The sequence below is a fragment of the Sciurus vulgaris genome (assembly GCF_902686455.1).
Source record: "Sciurus vulgaris genome assembly, chromosome: X".
Classification (NCBI taxonomy): Eukaryota; Metazoa; Chordata; class Mammalia; order Rodentia; family Sciuridae; genus Sciurus; species Sciurus vulgaris.
The window spans coordinates 17,982,404-18,003,646 of NC_136471.1; the positions used below are offsets into that span (position 1 = coordinate 17,982,404).

The window sequence follows — 21,243 nt, forward strand, 5'->3', positions numbered from 1 at the left end:
CGAGGGGGCACTGACTCGCCTGCCAGTGAGTTCTAAAAGGGATCTGCCAGGCCCACCCTCTGAATGAACCGTTGTGGGTGCAGTCGATGGGCTGCCCTACAGTTATGGAAAACAACGTGGGTTTGTGTGTGCCGATGTCCAAAGAAGCGCGTGCATTCCGTGAAATGAGGAAAGCAAGTTCCCAGGAGAGTGAGTCCACCAGGACAGCATTTTCAAATTGCTGGGGAAATATCTATGGCCAAATATCTGCAAGGAGACACAAGACCTCGCCTGGCCACCTCTAGAGCTCAGAAGTGGAAAGGGAGAGCTTGCGCTGTCCGCTCCACCTCCTCCACACCTGTTGATACATTTCCCTGAGCACTGACATGTTTGACATCACAATAAAGAGGGCCCCTGGAAATGTGTACGACAATACAGTAACACATAAAATGCAGCGGGCTCACTGTTCCAGGGGCCCTTGGTGATGTCTGCACAATTCACGTAGATAAAAGGTGTTAGAATCTCACCTTGGAGAACGCGCACTCTCTGGGACGCAGAGGGTGCAGAAGGTGATTTGTAAAAGCAGGTTGTGCCCCTTGAGAAACAAATATGAGGTTCTCAAACCAGGCTGGGTTTCATTTCCCAGGTCGAAAAAGGATCCTTGAGCCAGTGAAGTTGCAAACAGCACAGACCTACCTCTGAAGTAAACACAAACACAGCTATGCAGAGCAGGCATCAAATGAACGCAGATGCAGACTCTAATTGGGGCATGGAGACTGCCTCCCTGACCAGCAAAGTGAGCAGAGCGGAAGCCCCAGGATCTGCTGGGACGTCACCTTGGAACTCACACAGCATCACTTCTGCTGTACACCATCAGCAGCCAGCTGAAGCCCACCGAGAGTCCAGGGCAGGAGACCTAGCCTCTGCATCTTGATGGCAGGTGTATGGGATTGCCATTGCTGCTGCAACATGACCACGCACTTAGGGCCCTAAAGGGTGCAAATCCATTTTACTACGTAGAGTTCTGGAAGGCAGCAGTGCAAAGTCCAGGCGCCAGCCAGGCCTAGTTTCTTCTGGAAACATGTGGGTGGAAACCATTTCCTTGCTCTCTTTGGTCCACAGGGTCCCCGCTTCAAGAATCCTTCCTGGCACCTGTGTGAGCTCTACTCCTGAGTCTGATCCTCTGGCCTCCCTCCTGTGTGCCTCTCCTGATGCCTTTGGTGGCCCTGCATAACAGTGCGATGGCCCCATCTGATGGTGTTTTAGGGAATCGCAAATACCAAGTCTCGGGACAGAAAGTAGCATAGGATCGGGTTCTGGGGATTAGGACGGGGGCACTTTGGAGGAAGGCGTGTTTCTGCTCTCCATAGTCTGATAGAAAGGCACGCGGCTATGTATAATACCACTCCAAAAAGAAAGACTCAGGGTTGTGTCAAGGACGTGTACGTGACAGATCATGGGCGACTTCCCCATGATGAGTAAGTCACTCGGCGTGAGAGTGGAAATCCCGCAGTAAGAACCACGGAAGCCCCAAATGCTGCCTTCCAGCTTCACACACTGAGGGTCTCTAGCACCTGGAGTGTCGTCCTGAGAGGAACGTCTCGGAAGGCCCAGGTGGACGGAAGAGACTCAGGAGACATGAGGCGCAGGTGCTCCCCTGCACCCACAGACAAGGAGGGGGCCCCTTGCCCCCGCTGCCTGCCTGCTGCGCTCCCTTAACGTCCTCAATTTAGCCTTCTGTTTTTACTGCCAGCCTCAAAAGCTAGACACCTGTTATAAATTGTGCTTTAGCTTCCAGAAAATGGGTCCAAAAGAACTCGTCCAAAGGAGCCCAGGGGACACAACTGCGGGCCACCTGCATGCAGCTGCACACCGGTGTCCCGGCCCGAGTGCCAGGGATGATGCCAACGACTCAGAGACAGAGTCCCCAGGCTACTCTCCAGGAGTGTGCCCTACAAATCCAACCCTTATTTTCTGTGGTGCATGTGAAATGATTCCCCAAGGAAATCGAAATGATCATTCCAAAGCAGAAACAGGAGGAATGCCATTTATTAATCAAAATGCAATATAACCAAAATGGGCAGGAAAACATCAACACCATTCTCCTCTTGGAGCAAAGAGGAAATGACATGAGGCGTCAATATCAGTAACTGTAAATGCACAAGCAAGAACATCATCTCAAAATCGTTGGAAGGTGAGCCAAGCTAGACTTGAAGTCAAACCCGTGGCCCCACGTGCTTCCACTGTTTCAAACAGCAGGCAAAATCAAGTCAGCTGAAGCTCATCGGAAGCTTCTGCAGGCAGGGCCTGCAGGTTAACAGGTCCTGTGGTCTCGCCACAGCATTTGGGTGGTATTTGGGTGGTGGGGACCCTTTGCTGTGCTTCACTAGGTGCCGTCCTCATGAGTCAGCCTTATCTCTTTGAAACGGTCCACGTGTCAAAAGTGGACCATGTGAAAGACTCACAGGAGACACAGAGAGCACCAGGGCTGCAGCAAAGCAGTACTCCTGGCCTGGGCCCTGGCAGGAGTGGAGAGGAGTGCTCGTCCCCATCTTTGAGAGCAGCATCTCCAGGTGGTTCCGACCTGGCACTGCAGACCCTGCAAGGGGAAGAGCCTGTGCCCTTCCCCCTCCGTGGGTCGGACCTTCGCGGGTGGAGAGACTGCATGCCTTCAGGAGAGCGGGGCACATCAGCCTTGAGGGTGGGGGCCCCGCTCCCACAGGAATGGCAGGCTTTCTACGCCTCTTACTTCTGCACATATCTGGCTGACTTGGGAGGAAACCTTTGTCAACCCAGCGATTAAACACGATGCACCTCGGCGGACAGAATGAAATCTCAGGAGCCTGCTCTAGAAAGTGTACGCCTGGGAAGGTGGGTTTCTCAAGGAGCTAAAGGCAAAGCTGTTCTGGGAGAGGAGGTCAGACCAGAGCGTCCTCCGGCCCCAGCCCAGCACAGGCAGGCGCAGCCCCCGTGGGGTTACTGTCACTTGGCTCGGGACTCATTCCCTCCTGCGGCGGGTTCCCAGGGAACCCTTCTCTGAAGTGCGCCGCCTGGTGCGCGATGAGGCCTGCTTTCTTTATGAAGCTCTTGGAACAGTGGCTGCAGGTGTAGGGCTTCTCCCCGGTGTGGATCCTCAGGTGGATCATGAGGCTGGATCGCTGTCTGTAGCTTTTCTCACAGTGCTGGCAGGAGAACGGTCTCTCCTGGGTGTGCGTCCTCTGGTGCAGAGTGAGAGCCGTCCGCCGATTGAAGCGCTTCCCACAGCTGTGGCACTCGTGACGTTTCTCCTGCGTGTGAGTTTTCAGGTGTCCCATCAGGTTGGCCCTGTTGGCAAACCTCTTGCTGCACTTATGGCACTGGTAGTTGTCCTTGGCACAGGGCCCTCTCTGGTGCATGGTGAGGTGCGCCCCCTGAATGAAGCGCTTGTGGCACAGGGAGCACTCGTAGGGCCTCTCCCCTGTGTGGATGCGCACGTGCCGGTCCAGATCTGAGCGGTGCAGGAAGCCCTTCTCACAGCCGGGGCACTTGTAACCCAGCTCCCCCGCGTGGATTTTCAGGTGAGTGGACAGCCGCTTCTTGCAAGTGAAGCACTGTCCACACTGGCCGCAGCGATGGGGTTTCTCTTGGGGATCCCTGGGCTTGGGGGCTGCCAGGGGCAGGGGCTTCCCTGCCGCACAGGGCCTGGGCGGGTGCACCGGCTTCCAGCAGGAGCTCAGCAGCTCCTCTGGGGCGGTGTCGCTCGGAGGTTCCAGCTTCTCACAGCCCATGGGTGGAGGAGCATGAAGCGCATTCGCGTCTAAACAAACAAAACATGGCTGCACGCTGCCCAGGTTTCCCTGCGCTGACGCACTCCCTTTGCTTTCTCTGCCGATTTCAAAACCTGAGAGAAGACAGGGCAGGCGCAGGGGTCCCCGTGTTCCAGGAAAAACGGAGAGGCGGGGCCCAAGAACGCTGGGCTCCCAGCCTCCAGGAAAGGTGGGAATCCCCAGGCGCCCTGCCCACCCGCTGCCCCTGAGGAAGGCGGCAGGCTTCTCTTCCTTCTCCCCGGGCACCGGGGCACTGGCTCAGCCCTCACCTACCTCTCCTGGACTCAGGTGCTTGCTCCACGTGCCGGGCGCCCAGCAGCTCTGCCATCCCTGGCTCTCCCCTGCACTCCAGCAGGCAGCTCCAGCCAGACTCTGGGGTGGCATGTCCTGGCCACAGGGAAGACGGGGGAGGAAGGAGATTTTGAGTCACCCCGGGCTTTCCTGCTGCCTTGGACAGGCACCCTCTCCACATCTACTTCCTCCTCAGTCAGGATGACTTTGCCCAGAGCCTCTGCCAGAGGGCTGGTGTCTGTGCGTGCCTTTTAATTCCAAGAAGACAAGAGCAAGTGAGGGGACAGGCCCAGTGTGCCTACTTGAAGCTCTTCTCCTCTGATGGTGGGCAGGGTCACAGGACTCTGAGAACCGAAAGAGTTTCATGGGAACTTTGGGAGTGAGAGTATTTAGCTGAGGGGCAAAATGCAAAGGAAATCTTCCTGTGGTGTGTGTTGGCATATGGAAGCTGAGGAGCATTCTCCTGTCCACGGCAAGGGGCAGAGAGAGGCAGGGGCTGAGGCCAACACAAGCTGGAAAACTGCTTACTAGCTTCGCTTCTGTAAGAGCCGACCAAGGTGAAAGGACGCCCGAATTGGGCCGGAGCACCTCTGCATGTGTGTCTCGGCTGAAGCCTAGAAGTGGCTTCCTCTGCCAATACCCGGAGAAGCCAACAGTGTCCACCTAGGACAACCAGGTAACCTTCCAATACCACTCACTGTCCCTGGTGCCCGGCCGGCCCTGTCCTCACTGACAGTCCCCATGGCTGGCATCCTGTTCTCCACACCACTTCCTCTCTCTGGCCACCTCTGCTACTTTCCCATGAATTGTGGGTTCAAATGTTAAAGTGGAATCAAAGAGAGGATAGGGGGCTGGGGAGGTAGCTCAGTTGGTAAAGTGCTTGCCTTACAAGCACAGGGCCCTGGGTTCGATCCCCAGTACCGCAACGCAAAAAAAAAAAAGATAGAATAGGATGGTGGTGAACTCTTACCGTCACAGAACAACAACAACCAACAACAAGGGAGCTGGGCTGGGTTAATCCCAAGGGAAATCTGAGTTCTGAACATCATATCAAGCCATAGGATGTTGAGAAACACACACACACACACACACACACACACACACACACACACACCTTACATTGAATTTTCCTTGAGAGGAGGCTGTGTGTTCTGGATTCTGAAAAGTGAAACCCATTTCAAATAAAAATCTGCTTGAGTTCACGGTTTTGGTTATGCTTGCATTTCAAAGCTAAGGGTGGTACTCGAGGGCAAGGAGGCCCAGCTCAAATAACTCCAGAGGTCCGACGTCAAAGGGAAGCTGCCATCAAGTGAAATGGGAGGAAGCCACAGCACAGACGTAGTGGGTGGTAGTGGGGATGGCTGTGGCAGAAACTTGGGGCCCCAGAATACCCCCCACGAGAGGGAAGCAAAACAGTTTGCCATGGCAGGAAATGCACCTGGGTCTGCCCCCACACCATTGCCCATGGACTCGAACCTGTCAGGTCTGCAGAGTGCACCAAATGTCCCTCTGAAACCAGGCCGCACACCAGTCCCTTGTTTGGAACTGAGGCCAAAGACCTATTTAGGGACTGAAAGCAGCCCTTCTGCAGAATCGAGTAGCCCCGAGTTGTAGCACATGGCAGCCCCGTCTCCTGGGCTTTCCCGTTGGGCTCTCATGTCCCACTGCTGCTTTCCGTAAGCACCACACACACAGCAAAGGAAACGGTCACCTTAGGTCTGTGGCCCCAGCACCAGGCTCCCAGGTGCCAGTTTTCAGAGAGGCTGGCCCAAACCAGAGCCCCTTCCTGGGTGGTAGCCTGATGCATTTCCTGACTGAGCACCAATTCAGCCCTTCCTGCCAGTCATGGTGGTCCTGAGCAGGTCCTGGGATCCAGGTGAGTCCATTCCCTGGCCGACGGAAGCCCTACTCCTGTCACTCTCACAGGTTGGCATTTTCCAACCTTCTGCTCCCAGCGCATGGCACCTTGACCCATTCCCGGCCCCCATCTAGCCTGTGTCCACATCTGCCACTCTTTTTAGATACTCTTCTTTTTGGTACCAGGGATCGAACCCAGGGGTGCTTAACCACTGAGCCACATCCCCAGGCTTTTTAATGTTTCATTTTGAGACAGGGTCTCACGAAGTTGCTTAGGGCCTCACTAGTTTGCTGAGGTTGGCGCTAAACTTGCCATCCTCCTGCCCCAGCTCCCTGAGGCATTGGGATTACTGGGGTGTGCCACCATGACCGGCTGCCACTCTTTTACATTGAATAGATTACCATCGCCAATACAGAACGAACCTGACACTCACCCACAGGTTTTCCCTGACGTCGGCACAATTTCTGTGTGCCAAGGCGGTGGGGACAGCCGTGGCTCTTGTTGCAGGCCAACATCAGAGCTCCTGAGGAGGCCCAAGGTAGGCAAACAGGAGCAGAGACTGACACATAAGCTGCAGCGGGAGGGTGCCTGGACACAATTGTTTGTGAGGACGTTTGGCCATGTCTATTTATTTTTATTTTTTAAATATATTTTTAGTTGTCGATGGGCCTTTATTTATGTGCAGTGCTGAGAATCGAGCCCAGTGCCTCATACGTGCTAGGCAAGTGCTCTACCACTGAGCTGCAATCCCAGCCCCCGAGCCTATTTATGTCCTAAAATGTCTCTCCATCCACTGAACAAGTGATCCTTTTTCGAGAAATTTCTCCTGTGGACACATGCCCAGAGAAGGATGCTCACTGTGCTTTATGGCGTAGCTCCAGGGTGCTGCTGACAATGTTCAATGCTACCGACAAGCAAGAGGCAAGTCCCTGTACCAACTTCTGCTGCAGGGTGGGGTGCGCTCTTGGCTTTAGTCCTGACGCCAGCCAGTCTGTGTTGTGATGGAAATTGGCCTCAGCAGTTGTCATGCAGTGAACCTGACGTGGCCTTTTCGCCCTGGTCCCTCTGTCCCAATCCCTGGTGTCCCTACTTAGCTCCAATTCCACACTGGCCATTTCCATCTGGAAAGCCAAACTCACCTAGACCTACAAAACCTGATCCTCCCCAGTGTTCTCCATGTCAGTGATTAATACTGTCATCTAACCAGTTCACAGGCCAGAAACCGGGATGCTATCTGTGAACCCTTCTCGTCAATCACGTGACCCCCGGTCAATCAACAAGTCCTCTATTTCAAACCCGCTCAGTATCTTGGGAGTCACCCCTTCGGAATCCATCATCAATACCACAGCACCCCTACTCCTGCTCACCCCTCGGAGTGCAGCAGCAGGTCTTCTCTCTGCCACTGGGCCTCTGCACATGCAGCCCCTTCTGCCAGGGGACCTCCCCTCTCCTCACTCCCGCCACTCAAAGGTTGACTCCAATCCATCCTGGAGCTAGCTACTGGCCCAGATCCCCCTCCTCCAGAGTTCTCCCCTCTCAGCCTAAAAGCTGGCGAGGGACCCTCCTGTGTGCTCCGCCAGCATCCTAGGGCCTCCAACACACGGTTTCCATCACATATAGGACATACGGTCCCATGGACATATCTGAACTCTCCACCCAAACTGAGTGCCAGGGCAGCGGGGGCTGCTTTCACGCCGGGTGGCCTGCCTAGTCCCCGGGTCCAGCAGGATGCCTGGCTCTTCACCAGTGCTCATAATGCTGACTGTGACAATAAATGTGGAGATGTGGGGGGGACACGTGCTAAGCTCGGGCTCTGTGCTAGTTGTGGGGGCTTCCCATGTTTCCATTTTGGAACATGGGCTGATCTCCACTAATTTTCCTCTGCAGGTCTCCTTGGTGGTCTCAGCACTACACAGTGTCTTCCACGTGCCACCAAGGGGAAGGTGAAGCTGAGCCTGCTGGAGATAGGGGAGAGGATTCCCACCACACCTGGGCCCAGGCTTCTACGGGGGAGGGGAGGGCTGGGGCAGGGCAATGGAAGGAAACCCCAAAGGGAAGGGGAACAGGACACCGGGCATCAAGTCCACCTGGCCTCGTCTCCTGCTAGCGCCCACCCATTGGTGTCTGGGGCCCTGGATCTCAAAGGGTGGTGTGTGCAGCACTCGCTCAGAGAGCTTGTTAAACACCTACCCCAGGTGATGCTGAGGCTGAGTGACTGCTGACTAATGAGCAGGGTCATTGGTTTTGCCTCTTCCCAATGCCACTCTACCCACAGTGCATCGTTCCCTGCTGTTCCCAGAGACGCATCTCCTTATCCTCCCCCTGCTTTGTATCCAAGAGGGCTGGACCCATCGGGGAATCCACGTTTCCAGCCAACCCAACCTCTGAGAGCTCTCGAGTGCTCGATCACACACAAAAGAGCAGAAAGAGAACCCTTCCTTACCAGGATCCAGAAAGGGCTGGCATTCCCCAGTGGCACCATAGTTCAGCTCCTGAGGCCCTGCCTGTGGGATCCAGGCCTCTGTCACTGGGGCCTCCTGGACAGGTCCCATTCCCTGGAGTGCAGATGTCTCCAGGTGCATGTTTGGTGGCATGGGTACTGCTCCTACTGGAGCCAGTTCTTCCAAGAGCATGTCATGCATGTCGACCTGGGGGAAATGCCAGAGCCCATCACTTAGCGGTGAAGTTAGCTCGACCTCACTCTAAAGCAAAGTATTGCCGACTAGCAATACAATAAGAGCCACATGTGCAGTGGAAACTTTTTCAGTGGCCACAGGACACAATGTATAAAAGGAACCGGAGTGTTCTTGATCTTCATAGCACGTGGAATCTAACTAACCCCACACGTGCAATCCGTCAGGATTTCTGCATGTAATCCACGTGAACAGTTACCAAGTTACCTGCTCTTCCCCCGAGAGCTTCTGCACGTGCTATGCAGTTTACACTCGCAGCAGGTCTCAATCAGCACTGGCCACGGTTCACGTGCTCGAGGGGCACACGTGGCTAGTGGCTCTTGTACTGGGCAGGGCAAGACTAGAACACTTGAAGATGAAATCTTGCATGGTAAACCAAACGAAGAAGACAGAAGGGAAGGGAGACCACAAACGCATTCTGCTCTGGGGAGGCAGGACCTTTAGCAGCCTCCTCTTCAGGCCTCTATGTGCCCTGAAGCCAACAGCTCCTACAGAGCCCTGCCCCACGTGGGACCCAGCACCCTGACACCCTGCTGGAAGCACATGCTCCCCCTCCCAGACACACCACCCTCCCCTTCCCCTCAGCCCTGCCCTCCCCAAACAGAGGCATGGTGTGGTCCTTCTGAACCCAGGGCAGTACCACTGCCCCTGTGGCATATCCAACATATGCTGGCTGGTGCCGGCTACTGGGATTCCGGGGACCGGGATGGGAGCATCGCTCACAAAGCAGAGCTGTCCCAGGTCCCTCCCAAGTGGGCAATTCCCCCTCAAACATTCATGCAGTTAAAGAGCACCTGCCAAGTACCACATTGTGGCGACCAGATACTGACAAATGGTTTTTGCGTATTCTAGCATGACTTGGATTTCCTGGGACTGCACTGTGCAAATCAAAGCATGATCGCACTGCTTGTTCTGAGTTCCCAAGACAGTTTGCTGGGCGGGAAGATCGTGTGGCCGGCAGCAACGGTGCACAGTGCTTGAGCCTTACTCCGTTTCTATCTGTCCCATCCCAGTGACTCTAAGCAGAGACGTAGGCATCTCACAACTTCATGATGTGACAGCCCCGACATGTTTATGCAGAAATGCACATTCGTTAAGAACCAACTGTGTTCATTCTCCTTTTCAACCTCTCTGGAAGCTACTTGACCCACAGTTGACAGACTTTCTCTGAAGAGCCAAAGAGTAAATAGAGTGTGGGCTACATTTACCCTGTCATTTCTTTTCTGTCATCCTCCTCATTTACACTTACTTGTTGGGATTTTATATTATCTGTACAAGAGTCAGAAGCCAGGGCCCTTTTAGCGCTGAGCTACACCTCTGGCCTTGTTTTGTTTTATTGGAGACAGGTTCTCATCTCGCTAAGTTGTGGAGGCTGGCCTCGAACTTGCCATCTTCTGGCCTCAGCCTCCCAGGTGGCTGGGAAGGCAGGCCTGGGACACCACGCCCAGCTCCTCTTTTGGGGGACCAACTCATCAAGAAGGTGAAAATCACCAGGGGCTTGCGGGGCACACACCAACGGGCTGTGGCCAGATCGGGCCTGCAGGCCATAGAGCAAATTATTGAAGCTCATGGTGGATGCCTGTGGGTAGTTGGTGTCATTTGTGAATTTCACTTGTGGACAATTCAGGAGACATTACAGAATATGTGCTGGGGATGGAAGACAGGGTCTGATAGGGTCGGGAATCATGGACTGAGATGCTGACTCGAGAGGAAGGGAGAATGAAAAGGGAATTGGAGAACTACTGGGGCCGTGGACTGACACACAGACAAAATGAGTGGTCCAGGCCCAGCTGCCTTAGCTCCTCTTTTGGACTAATAACCCAAAGCCCCGACTCTTGTCTCACCTCCAGCGGTGGTATGTGGCGCTGTCTCTGCCAGTCTTCTATCAGGGCCAAAAGTCTTTCTCTGCTCTCCGGGCCGTACGCGCTCACCCAGGTCTCCATCTCCACGGGCAGTATGGTTAGGAATTGCTCCAACACCAGCAGCTCCAGGATTTGCTCCATAGAGCGCATCTTGGGCTTCAGCCACCGACAGCAAAGCTCCCACAGCCTGCTGAAAGCTTCCCGAGGCCCGGCCGCCTCTGTGTACTGGAACTGCCTGAAGTGCTGGCGCAACACCTCGCAGTCATTGCTGTGGTCGTGCAGCATCGGGTCCCCCTTGCACAACCAGGCGGCCTCCGTGGCAGCGTCTGCCCTGAGCGTCATCGCCCCTTCCAGGAGTCGAGTTTCTCTGCAGCCCGGGGTCTCAGGTTCCAGGCCCTCCTGGAGCCGAGGACAGGGAAACAGGAGAAAGAAGACCCAGCCGTGAAGACAAAGGGGCACTAGACTCTGCCCTCCAGTTTGAGGGTCTGCCGACACACAGCTACCGACTCACTCTCCAGGAAAATGCACGTGCACATCCGACTCTGCGCCCAGTCCCCAAAGGTTCGCAGAATGCCCGAGCCCCAGCACAGACCCTCGAGAGCCATGCTGCCCAGCACGTCAGCCGCTGGCCTCACGTGGCTGAGGCAAAAGTGGTGGAAGAAGAAGGAAGATGGCAGAATAATGTGAGGCACCATTCCTCTCAGCTCGGCTACCCAGAACTCAAACAGCAGGAATACCACTTCTCTCTGAGGCTTAGAGTGAAAAACCCTGAGACTGGAGGGGCAGCCTGCCCTAGCCGAACCAGACTGCTTGACGTGTCAATGGGCTATTCATCAAAACAAACAAAAAACAATAAAAAGAGAACCTCTCCACCGGAGTTTATCAATCGTCCGCTACGCAGGAGCCATCCGTGAACTACAGCGCGGCTGAGCCTAAGGAAACGGAAACCCAGCCCTGAGAGTTTGCAGCTACTAGGGCTGCGTGGGCAGGTCTGAGCCCAGCAGTCCTGTGGAAAGTCAGAAACTGGGAGCATTTTGCCAGGGGATCACGGGTTAGAGAGCCTGGAGAGAGCCGGGCTCTCCCAGCTCTGCAACTCCTGAAGCCTGTGGGGACTGATGGGGCTGGCTACAGTGGGTGGGAAGGCTGGAAGAGGGGGTGAGGGCATCTTGCTCTCAGCTGGCCCAGCCAGCTGGTCTGGCGCCCACCAGGTCCCTGGGACCACTCGGGCCAGCATTCACCAGGTCCTGGCACTAGCCGGGTCCCTGACTCCCTCCCGAGTCTGGCATCCACCGATCCCCTAGTCCCACCAAGTCCGTCATCCCAATCCCCAGTCTCCCAAGCCCTCCCTAGCCCCCACCCCAGCCCATCGCTCCCAGCTACTCTGCCGGCCCGCAGATCTCAGCACCTGGCCTTGACCAGCCTGATACAGAACAGCTGCCCCGACAGGTGCATACATCCCAAGGCCCAGCCCTCAGGACCACCTGGGAGAGAAGTGCCTCGCTGGGAATCCAAAAGGGTGGGGGTGGGAGAGATGGAGCTAGGAGACTAAATCAGAGACCAGAAATTGTGGGGTCCGCAGGTGACCTACGTGGCCAAGATCAGGCTCCTACTACATCACGCCAGTGAAAGCCAAAGGAGATTCCTGGGGTGCAGTCTTCCAACGTGGCCTGGCAGCTGTCTTTATATATTTTGTCCTCACCATCCTGAAGGTGGGGCTACCATCAAGCTCCAGACAACCCCACCTGTCAGCAGAGAAGGGAAGCTGAGAAACTTTTGAATACCAACGGAAACATCTGTTCAATTTTCCATCAAGATCCTTCTCATCTCTCTCTCTCTCACGCACACATCTCTACCATTTTTGAAACCAAGTATTTTTCACGCATCAATTTATTGAGGACTGGGATGTCTGAATAGTATGTTATAGTCCTGTTGTGTATTCTTTTATTTTACATATATATATATATATATATATATATATCTGTATATTTCCTCTCACTTATCAGTTTCCCTGGATTCCCTATCTCTCTACTCTCCTGCTAACAGGCAAACACTATTGATTCCGCTTTCACTCTTCCTATAGTTTTTACTTCTCCCTTCTCTCCTCCTTCCTCATAAACATCACATTCTACACCGCTTCTGTTCTCTCTTGATCCACGATCTGAAATTGTAAACCCTTTTGCAAATTAACTTTTTATAGTGTAGACAATAACTGAACACAGCATCTCTGCTTATTGCAGCAAAACTGTAGACGTCTTAATAGGAGTTATTTGGTTTGAGGCTGCATATTGTTTGCATTGGGTGCTGTTAATATCGGTCTCTCCCTTAAAGGTGAGGTACTGGAAGCCGTCAGGGACATTATAACTCTATAGGGTAGAAAGTGTACAGCCTCAGATCCACACTGCTAGATGGGAAGGCACACAGACAACATGAAAAAAAAAAAAAAAAGGGGGAATAAAGTGCCCCAAACGGACCAAGATGCTCCAATAACAGAATCCACTGACAACACAGTAGAAGAAATGCCAGATGTGGCATTTAGAAGGCACATAGTTAAACTGATCTGTGACAGAAAGGACGATGTAAAGAGTGAAATCAGAGAGAAATGTCAGGAGGTGAAAGATCACTTCAATAAAGAGATAGAGATTCTGAAAAGAAACCAAGCAGAAATCCTCCAAATGAAGGAATCAAATTAAAAATTGAATGGAAAGTATCACCAACAGAGTATGCAACCTGGAAGACGGAACCTGGGGCAATGGAGACAAAATATGTAATCTTGAAAATAAAGTTGACCACCCGGAGAAGACTGTAAGGAACCATGAAGAGAACTTCCGAAAATTGTGGGATAACATGAAAAGACCAAATTGAAGACTTATCGGGATAGATGAAGGCACGGCGATAGGAACCAAAGGAATGCACAATCTTTGCAGTGAAATAATATCAGAGAATTTCCCAAACCTAAAGAGTGAGATGGAAAATCAAATACAAGAGGCTGACAGGACCCCAAATATACAAAATTACAGCAGACCCACACCACAGTACATTATAATGAAAATGCCTAACATAAAGAATAGGGATAGAATTTTAAAGGCCGTGAGTGAAAGATTAAGCAGATTATGTATGGTGGGAAACCAAGTCGGATCTCAACTGATTTCTCAACCCAGACCCTCAAAGCTAGGAGGTCAGGGAATAACATGTAGCAAGCTCTGAGAGAAACTAGATGCCAACCAAGTATGTTGTATCCAGAAAAATTATGCTTCAGACTTGAAGGTGAAATAAAAACCTTCCATGATAAACAAAAGTTAAAGCAATTCACCAGTAGAAAGCCTGCACTACAGAACATTCTCAACAAAATATTCCATGAGGGTGAAATTAAGAAAAAAAAAAAAAGTGAAAACCCGCAAAGGGAGGAACTACACTAACGGAATAGTCAATGAAAGGAGAAACTAAGTCAAATTAAAAACCAAAAATAAACCAAAATGACCAGGAACACAAGTCAATTCTCAATAATAGCCTTGAAAGTTAATGGGCTAAAGTCATCAATCAAAAGATATATACTGGCAGATTGGATGAAAAAACAAGACCCAACAACATGCTGTCTCTAAGAGACTCACCTCCTAGGAAAAGACATCCACAATATGAAGGTGAAAGGATGGGAAAAACATATCACTCACCTGGACTGCGTAAACAAGCAGGGGTTTCCATCCTCATAGCAGATAAAGTGGGCTTTAAGCCAAAGTTAGTCAGAAGGGACAAAGGACATTTCATACTGCTCAAGGGAATCGTGCATCAGCAAGGCATGACAGTCGTACATATGTATGCCCCAAACAATGGAGCATCCACGTACATCAAACAAACCCTTCTCAATTTCGAGAATTAAACAGACCACAGCACAATGATACTGGGGGACTTGAACACACCTCTCTCACTACTGGATAGATCCTCCAAACAAAAATAAGCCAAGGAAGTATACAATTAAATAACACAATCAATGGTTTAGACTTGAACAGACACGACTAGAATATTTCATCCATCAACGAGATTACACATTCTTCTCAGCAGCTCACGGGCCCTATTCTAAAATAGGCCATATCTTGTGCCACAAAGCAACTCTCAGCAAATCCAAAAGGATAGAGATAATGCCCTGCATTCTATCAGATCCTAGTAGAATGAAATCAGAAATCAACAATAAAATTAAAAAAATAGAAGCTACTCTAACACCTGGAGACTAAATAGTACGCTATTGAACGAGGAATGGATAGCAGAAGAAATCAGGGATGAGATTAAAAGAAAATACCTAGAGGAAAATGAGAACACCGGTAGAACGTATCCAAATCTCTGGGGCGCTACGAGGGCAGTACTAAGAGGAAAGTTCACTGCATTGGGATCATTCATTAAAAGAATAGAATGTCAACAAAGAAATGACATACCATTATATCTCCTAGCCCTCAAAAAAGAAGAACAAATCACCAGCCAAAGCAGTAGAAGACAGGGTAATGCTTAAAATCAGAGCCGAAATCAACAAAATTGAAAAAAAAAAATTCAAAGAGTTGGTTCTTTGAAGAAAATAAATAAAATTGATAAACCCTTAGACACGCTGAGGAAGAGAGAGAGAAAACTCAAATTGCTAAAGTTCATGATGAGAAAGGAAATATCACGACGGACACTACTGAAATACAGAACACGATCGGGGGAACTATTTTGAAAATTTACGTTCCAATAAAATAGAAAATCTTGAAGACGTCAACTAATTTCTAGAGACATATGACCCACCCAAACTGAATCAGGAGGACACACACAATCTAAACCGATCAATTTTAAGCCATGAAATAGAGGACGCCATCAAAAGCCTAGCAATCAAGAAAAGCCCAGGGCCAGACGGACTCTCTGCCGAGTTCTACAAGACCTGCAGAGAGGAATTAACACCAGTGCTCCTCAAATCATCCCATGAATTAGACAAAAAGGGAACCTTTCCAAACTCATCCCACGAGGCGAGTATCACTCTGATCCCCAAACCAGACAAAGACGCGCCAAGGAAAGAAAACTTGAGACCGATACCCCTGATGAACACGGATGCAAAAATTCTCAATAAAATTCTGGCAAATCACACACAAAAGCACAGTGCACCACGATCAAGTGGGGTTCATCCCAGGGATGCAAGGTTGTTTCAACATATGGAAATCAATAAATGTCATTCACCACATCAATAGACTTAAAGAATCACACGATCATCTCAATAGCCGCAGAAAAGGCGTGAGACAAAACAGAGCACCGCTTCATGTTCAAAACACCAGAAAAACTAGGGATAGTAGGAACATGCCTTAACATTGTAAAAGCTACATACGCTGAACCCAAGGCCAACGTCATTCTAAAGGGAGAAAACTGAAAGCATTCCCTCTAGGAACTTCCACCACTTCTATTCAACACTGTCCTTCAAGCTCTAGCCAGAGCCATTAGACAGGAGACAGAAATTAAAGGGTGATGAATAGGAAAAGAAGAACTCAAACTATCGCTAGTTGCTGATGACATGCTTCTTTATTTAGAAGATCCAAAAAATTCCACCGGAAAAATTCTAGCATTCATAAGTGAATTCGGCAAAGTAGCAGGATATGAGATCAATACCCATAAACCAAACGTGTTCCTATACATCAGTGATGAACGCACTGAAAGAGAAATTAGGAAAACATCACCATTCACAGTAGCCTCAACAGAAAAAAAAAAAAAAAAAAAATACTGGGGGCTGGCGTTGTGGCTCAGTGGTGGAGCACTTGCCTAGCACGGATGAGGCACAGGGTTCGATCCTCAGCACCGCATATAAATGAATGAATAAAATATAGGTCCGTCAACATCTAAAAAAACATTTTAAAAAATACCAGGGACTCAATCTAACAAAAGAGGTGAAAGACCTCTACAATGAAAAGTACAGAACACTAAAGAAAGAAATTGAAGAAGACCTTAGGAGATGGAAAGATCTCCCATGCTCTTGGATAGGCAGAATTAATACTGTCAAAATGGCCATACTACCAAAAGTGCTATACGGTTTTAATGCAATTCTTATTAAAATCGCAACGACATTCCTCATAGAATTAAAAAAGCAATCACGAAATTCATCTGGAAAAATAGGAGACCCAGAATAGCCACAGCAATCCTAAGCAAGAAGAGTGAAGCAGGAGGCATGACAACACGGAGCTTAAACTACACTGCAGAGCCACAGTAACAAAAAGGGCACAGTACTGGCACCAAAACAGACAGGTAGACCAATGGTACAGCATGGAAGACGCAGAGACAAACGCACATCAATACAGTTATCTCACAGCAGACAAAGGTGGCAAAGACGTTTGTCGGGGAAAAGATAGCCTCTTCGACAAGTGGTGCTGGGAAAACTGGAAATCCATAGGTAGCAAAATGAAATTAAACCCCTATCTCTCACCCTGTGTGGAAAATCAACTCAAAGTGGATCAAAGACTTTGGCCCCAGAACAGAGATCCTGCGCCTGACAGGAGAAAACGTAGGCCCAAATCTCCATCATGTCGCCACAGGAACCAACTTCCTTAAGGAGACACCTAAAGTGCAAGAAGTAAAATCGAGAATCATTAAATGAGATGGAGTCAAACTAAAAAGCTTCTGCTGAGCAAGGGAAACAATTGATAACGTGAAGAGAAAGCCTACAGAGGGGGAGGAAATCTTTACCACACGCACCTCAGGGACAGCACTATTCTCCAGGATATATAAAGAACTCAAAAATGTGAGCACCAAAAAACCAAATAACTCAATCAGTAAATGAGCTGAGGAGGAACTGAACAGACACTCGACAGAAGAAGAAATACAATCGGCCAAGAAATATTTGAAAAAAATGTTCAACATCTCTAGCCATTAGAGAAATGCAAATCTAAAGTAATGCAAATCAAAAGGTTTCATCTCACTCCAGTCAGAATGGCATCATCAAGAATGTAAGCTGCAGTAAATGTTGGCGAGGATGTGGGGAAAAGGTACACTCATACGTCGCTGGTGGGGCTGTGAATTGGTGCAACCACCCTGGAAAGCGGTATGGAGATTCCTCAGGAAGCTTGGAATGGAACCACCGCTTGGCCCAGCTATCCCACTCCTTGGTTTACACTCAACGGACTTAAAATCGGCATACTACAGTGACGCAGCCACATCAATGTTTACAGCAGCTCAACTATGGAAGCAGCCTAGGTGCCCTTCAACTGATGAATGGATAAAGAAAACGTGGTGTATACACACAATGGAATGTCACTCAGTCATAAAGAAGAATGAAATGATGGCATTTGCCGGTGACTGGATGGAGCGGGAGAATATCATGCTAAGCGAAATAAGCCAATGCCAAACAAGCAAAGCCGAATGTTTTCTCTGATATGCAGATGCTAATTCGCAATAAGGTGAGCGGGCTAGGGAAGAATAGAGGTACTTAGGAATAGACAGAGGGGAGTGAAGGGAGGGGAGGGGGTATGGGGGTAGGAAGGATAATGGGATGAAGTGGACATTATTACCCTATGTGCACATATGATTACATGACCCGAATGATTCTACGTCATGTTACAACCAGAAGAAGGAGCAGTAACACTCCACTTATGTATGATGTGTCAAAGTGCATTCTACTGTCGTGTATAACTAAATTAGAACAAATTTTTAAAAAGTGGTGCAAATTGAACGGTCAGCTCCTAGGCACCTTTCAGCCATCCACAGCCATCACTGCAGAGAGCTGCGCCGGGGAGGGCAGCTCCCCTCTAGCATTCCGGGCCTGGGGCCAGTGACACCTGCCCCTTAGGAGCCCCCTACAGAGGCGCAGGCAGCGAACACCTTTCCCAGTCTAAGGAGGACAAGCTCGGGTTTCTGCATACAGGGAGGCCACCCAAGAAACGCAGGAGGAGTCCTTTGAATGCCGCCGCTACACAACCTGACACTTCACGTCAGGGCTTAGAGGCCTTCAAACAAAGGGACCTCAGTTCAAGCCATGCCACGCAAGGGCAGCCAATCCTTAGTCCCTCATTCTTCTTGCCATGCAGTGTGTTTAATGGCACTAGTGTGCCCATGCCCTCCTCCTGACACCCCTGCTGCCACACCTTTGCAAGTGTCTCTCTGGCTGCCACACCTTTGCAAGTGTCTCTCTGAGGGGAACAATGCACTGCATGAGGCCAGAACCTGCATTCCTACTGAAGGAAGGACACTAATCATGTGGCAACTACTGCTCTAAGCATCCCACACGAAGCAGTTACAGAACCCCTGCCTGACATTCAGAGCTGGGTACTCGTGTTTTCCCCTGAATGCAGAGGAGGGAGTGGAATTGAGGATCGGGGAGTGGACCGAGTTTTCCAACGTCACATCCAAACTGCCAGAGGGACGTGGTGCTGAGGTCTGTTTTAGATGCAGCATCTAAAAAGTCTACAAAACAGCCACATCCTCTTGGGACAGAATCTGCAGTCACACCGCTGGTCATGTACCTGTCTCCACAGGTCTCGGGACCTCGATCTTGTGGTGCGGCGTGGGTCCTCTCTCTTGGCTTTTGCTCCTCCTCCCTGAGGGGGAACATGGAAAAGAAACATTCATGACTCTCTTCCCACAAAGTCCTCCGGAATCAACACCCCACCCCAAACCACTCCTGTGCAAGGTTTCCTGAGGGACAACCAGTGCCTCTGTCTGTAACAGGACGCTACTCACTGCATGCACTTCATAAAATACCCTGGGAAGATCCAACTTCAGGCAAAGAGCAGAGTCCCTGTGCAGAGGGAGCACTGCACAAAGTTACATATGACCCGCTGGGGTTGGGCCTCCTGGGATGCAACCAACACCCGTGCACTGAAGATGCTGGGGAGAAAACTGCATCTCTCCGTGATGGATACCGACCTTTTTTTCCTCATCGTTTTCCTTAAGCACACAGTATAACAACAACGATTCCCACAGCTTTTACATTGCATTATGAATTATAAATCATCTAGAGTGAGTTAAAGCATGTGGGAGGGATTGCGTTAGGTTCAGTTCAAATTCAAGGTCATTTTACAGAAATGGATTGAGCATGGGGTCATGTTGGTGCCCGGGGCCTCAGAGAGCCAGTCCTCCAGGGATAACCAGGAAGGAGTGTACTTGCTGGTCCTGTCTCCTTCCTAGGAAGCTTCCAGTTTCCTAGCCCAGGCACCTAATGGTTGCTGGAGTCCTTTGGCTGTGGACCACCCATACATGGGCTCCAGCCTCACAGGTGCTCCCGTGACTGACTGGCCCGAAACCCTCCACCAGGTCTACCAGGGAAATGACCCTCGGCTTTCCCGCCACAGGCCCTTCCCAACTCCACTTCACTTCACCAGGGGGTGTCTAGAGCTCTCCTGGATGGATCTGCCTTCACCAGGCCTGGGAAGAAAGCAGTGTGTGACAAGAGGGCACCTGGGGAATGTGGGAGCTGTCCCTGAAAAGCCTCCAGGCTGACCTTGGCACAAGCCTGTAATCCCTGCAGCTCCATAGGCGGGGGCAGGAGGATTGCAAGTAAGACGCCCTCCGCGGCAACCTAGGAAAACTCTGTCTCAAAATAAAAGTAAAGGGGGCTGGGGATGTGGCTCAGTGGTCAACACTTCTGGGTTCCGTCCCTAGGACAAAAAAAAAAAAGGAAAGGAAAGAAAAAAAGGAAGGAAGGAAAGAAGGAAGAAGGAGGAAAGAAAAGCAAAGAGAAGGAAAGAAGAAAGGAAAAGAAAAGAAAGGAAAGGAAGAAAAGAAAAAGTAAAGAAGGAAAAGAAAGCATGAGGTTAGCACATGGCATGTCCTCAGCTGAGGGTGGCTCCTCCCCCTGTGAGGACCCCTGTGGGCGGGGTGGGTGGGGGAGGGGGCTCGTCTGTGCCCAGGAAACTGGGGACACTGGGAGCCCCGGTAGTCCAGCTACCCATGCACAGTTCTCACAGACCCACTAGGGCCCTGAGGACCCTGTCCCTCACCCAGCTCCAGGGCCCCACAGGCTCCTGCCACTGTCGCTCCCGTCCATTCCAGGCTCTCTGAGCCATGTCCCCACCCCTGGGCCCGGCAGGGACCTGCTGCCGGCCACTCTTCTCCACACCCTGAGGTCAGGACCGGAGGCAGTCAGTTCCGGAAGGCCTGGGCTGAGGAAGGAGCCGGTGCCCACGCAGACCACGTGGGCCAAGCGGGGCAGCCACCCACCTGCAGCTCCCGGGGAACAGGCTGCGGCCTGTGGCTTTTTCCCGCCTCCTGGAGAAGGGAGGGCGCCACCTAGGGCAGGCCTGAAAGACACCTGGGGCTGGGCGAAAGGGAGCTTCCAGACCCCTGAGGCTCCTGGGCGCCGGGCGCAGGGCGCGGCTCCTACCACTGCCGCCTCCCACAGACGGGCCGGCCCCTCGCACCTCCTTCAAAGTCCCCGGCCTGGTCAGGGCTGGAAGCCACCAGTTACTGTCACCCTGTCCAGCCAGAGCAGCAGCCTCCTGCGGCACCACAGGGGGCGACACGACCTCCCCCTCCCCTCACGCTTCCTGCGCCCAGTGCGCCCTCGTGTGGGGAGCCTGCTGCGGCTGTCTCCCCGCGCCTCCGAGGACTCCCTGCCTTCTTGAGCCTCCGGGGACTCACCCCTCAGTGTCCCTGTGCTGTCTTGGAGGGGTTGACTTTTTCGTGGTCTCTCTCACCTCGATCCAGCCTGGCTTCCCAAACCTGAGGTGCAGCTCGACAGTCCACGTGACGCATTTGCAGCGCCTGCGGCGTTAAGCAGTCTAGGAGCACCCAGCGGTAGGGTGTCGCTCTTGTCAATGTTC

The 21,243-nt window shown here is 51.4% G+C and overlaps 1 protein-coding gene across 1 annotated transcript; it reads right to left on the bottom strand.

The window, feature by feature from the left end:
- Positions 1-2,897: 2,897 nt before the first annotated feature.
- LOC306651054 (uncharacterized protein) lies at positions 2,898-11,094 on the bottom strand (the record flags this gene model as incomplete). The annotated part of the gene is made up of 5 exons (XM_079123598.1): positions 10,472-11,094; positions 8,158-8,636; positions 7,924-7,955; positions 4,059-4,172; positions 2,898-3,859 (listed from the first exon to the last, which is right to left on the bottom strand). Exons 1-5 carry the CDS (start codon positions 10,829-10,831, stop codon positions 2,898-2,900), a joined length of 1,947 nt encoding a protein of 648 aa, XP_078979724.1. The 5' UTR covers positions 10,832-11,094.
- Between the last annotated feature and the right edge of the window lie 10,149 nt (positions 11,095-21,243).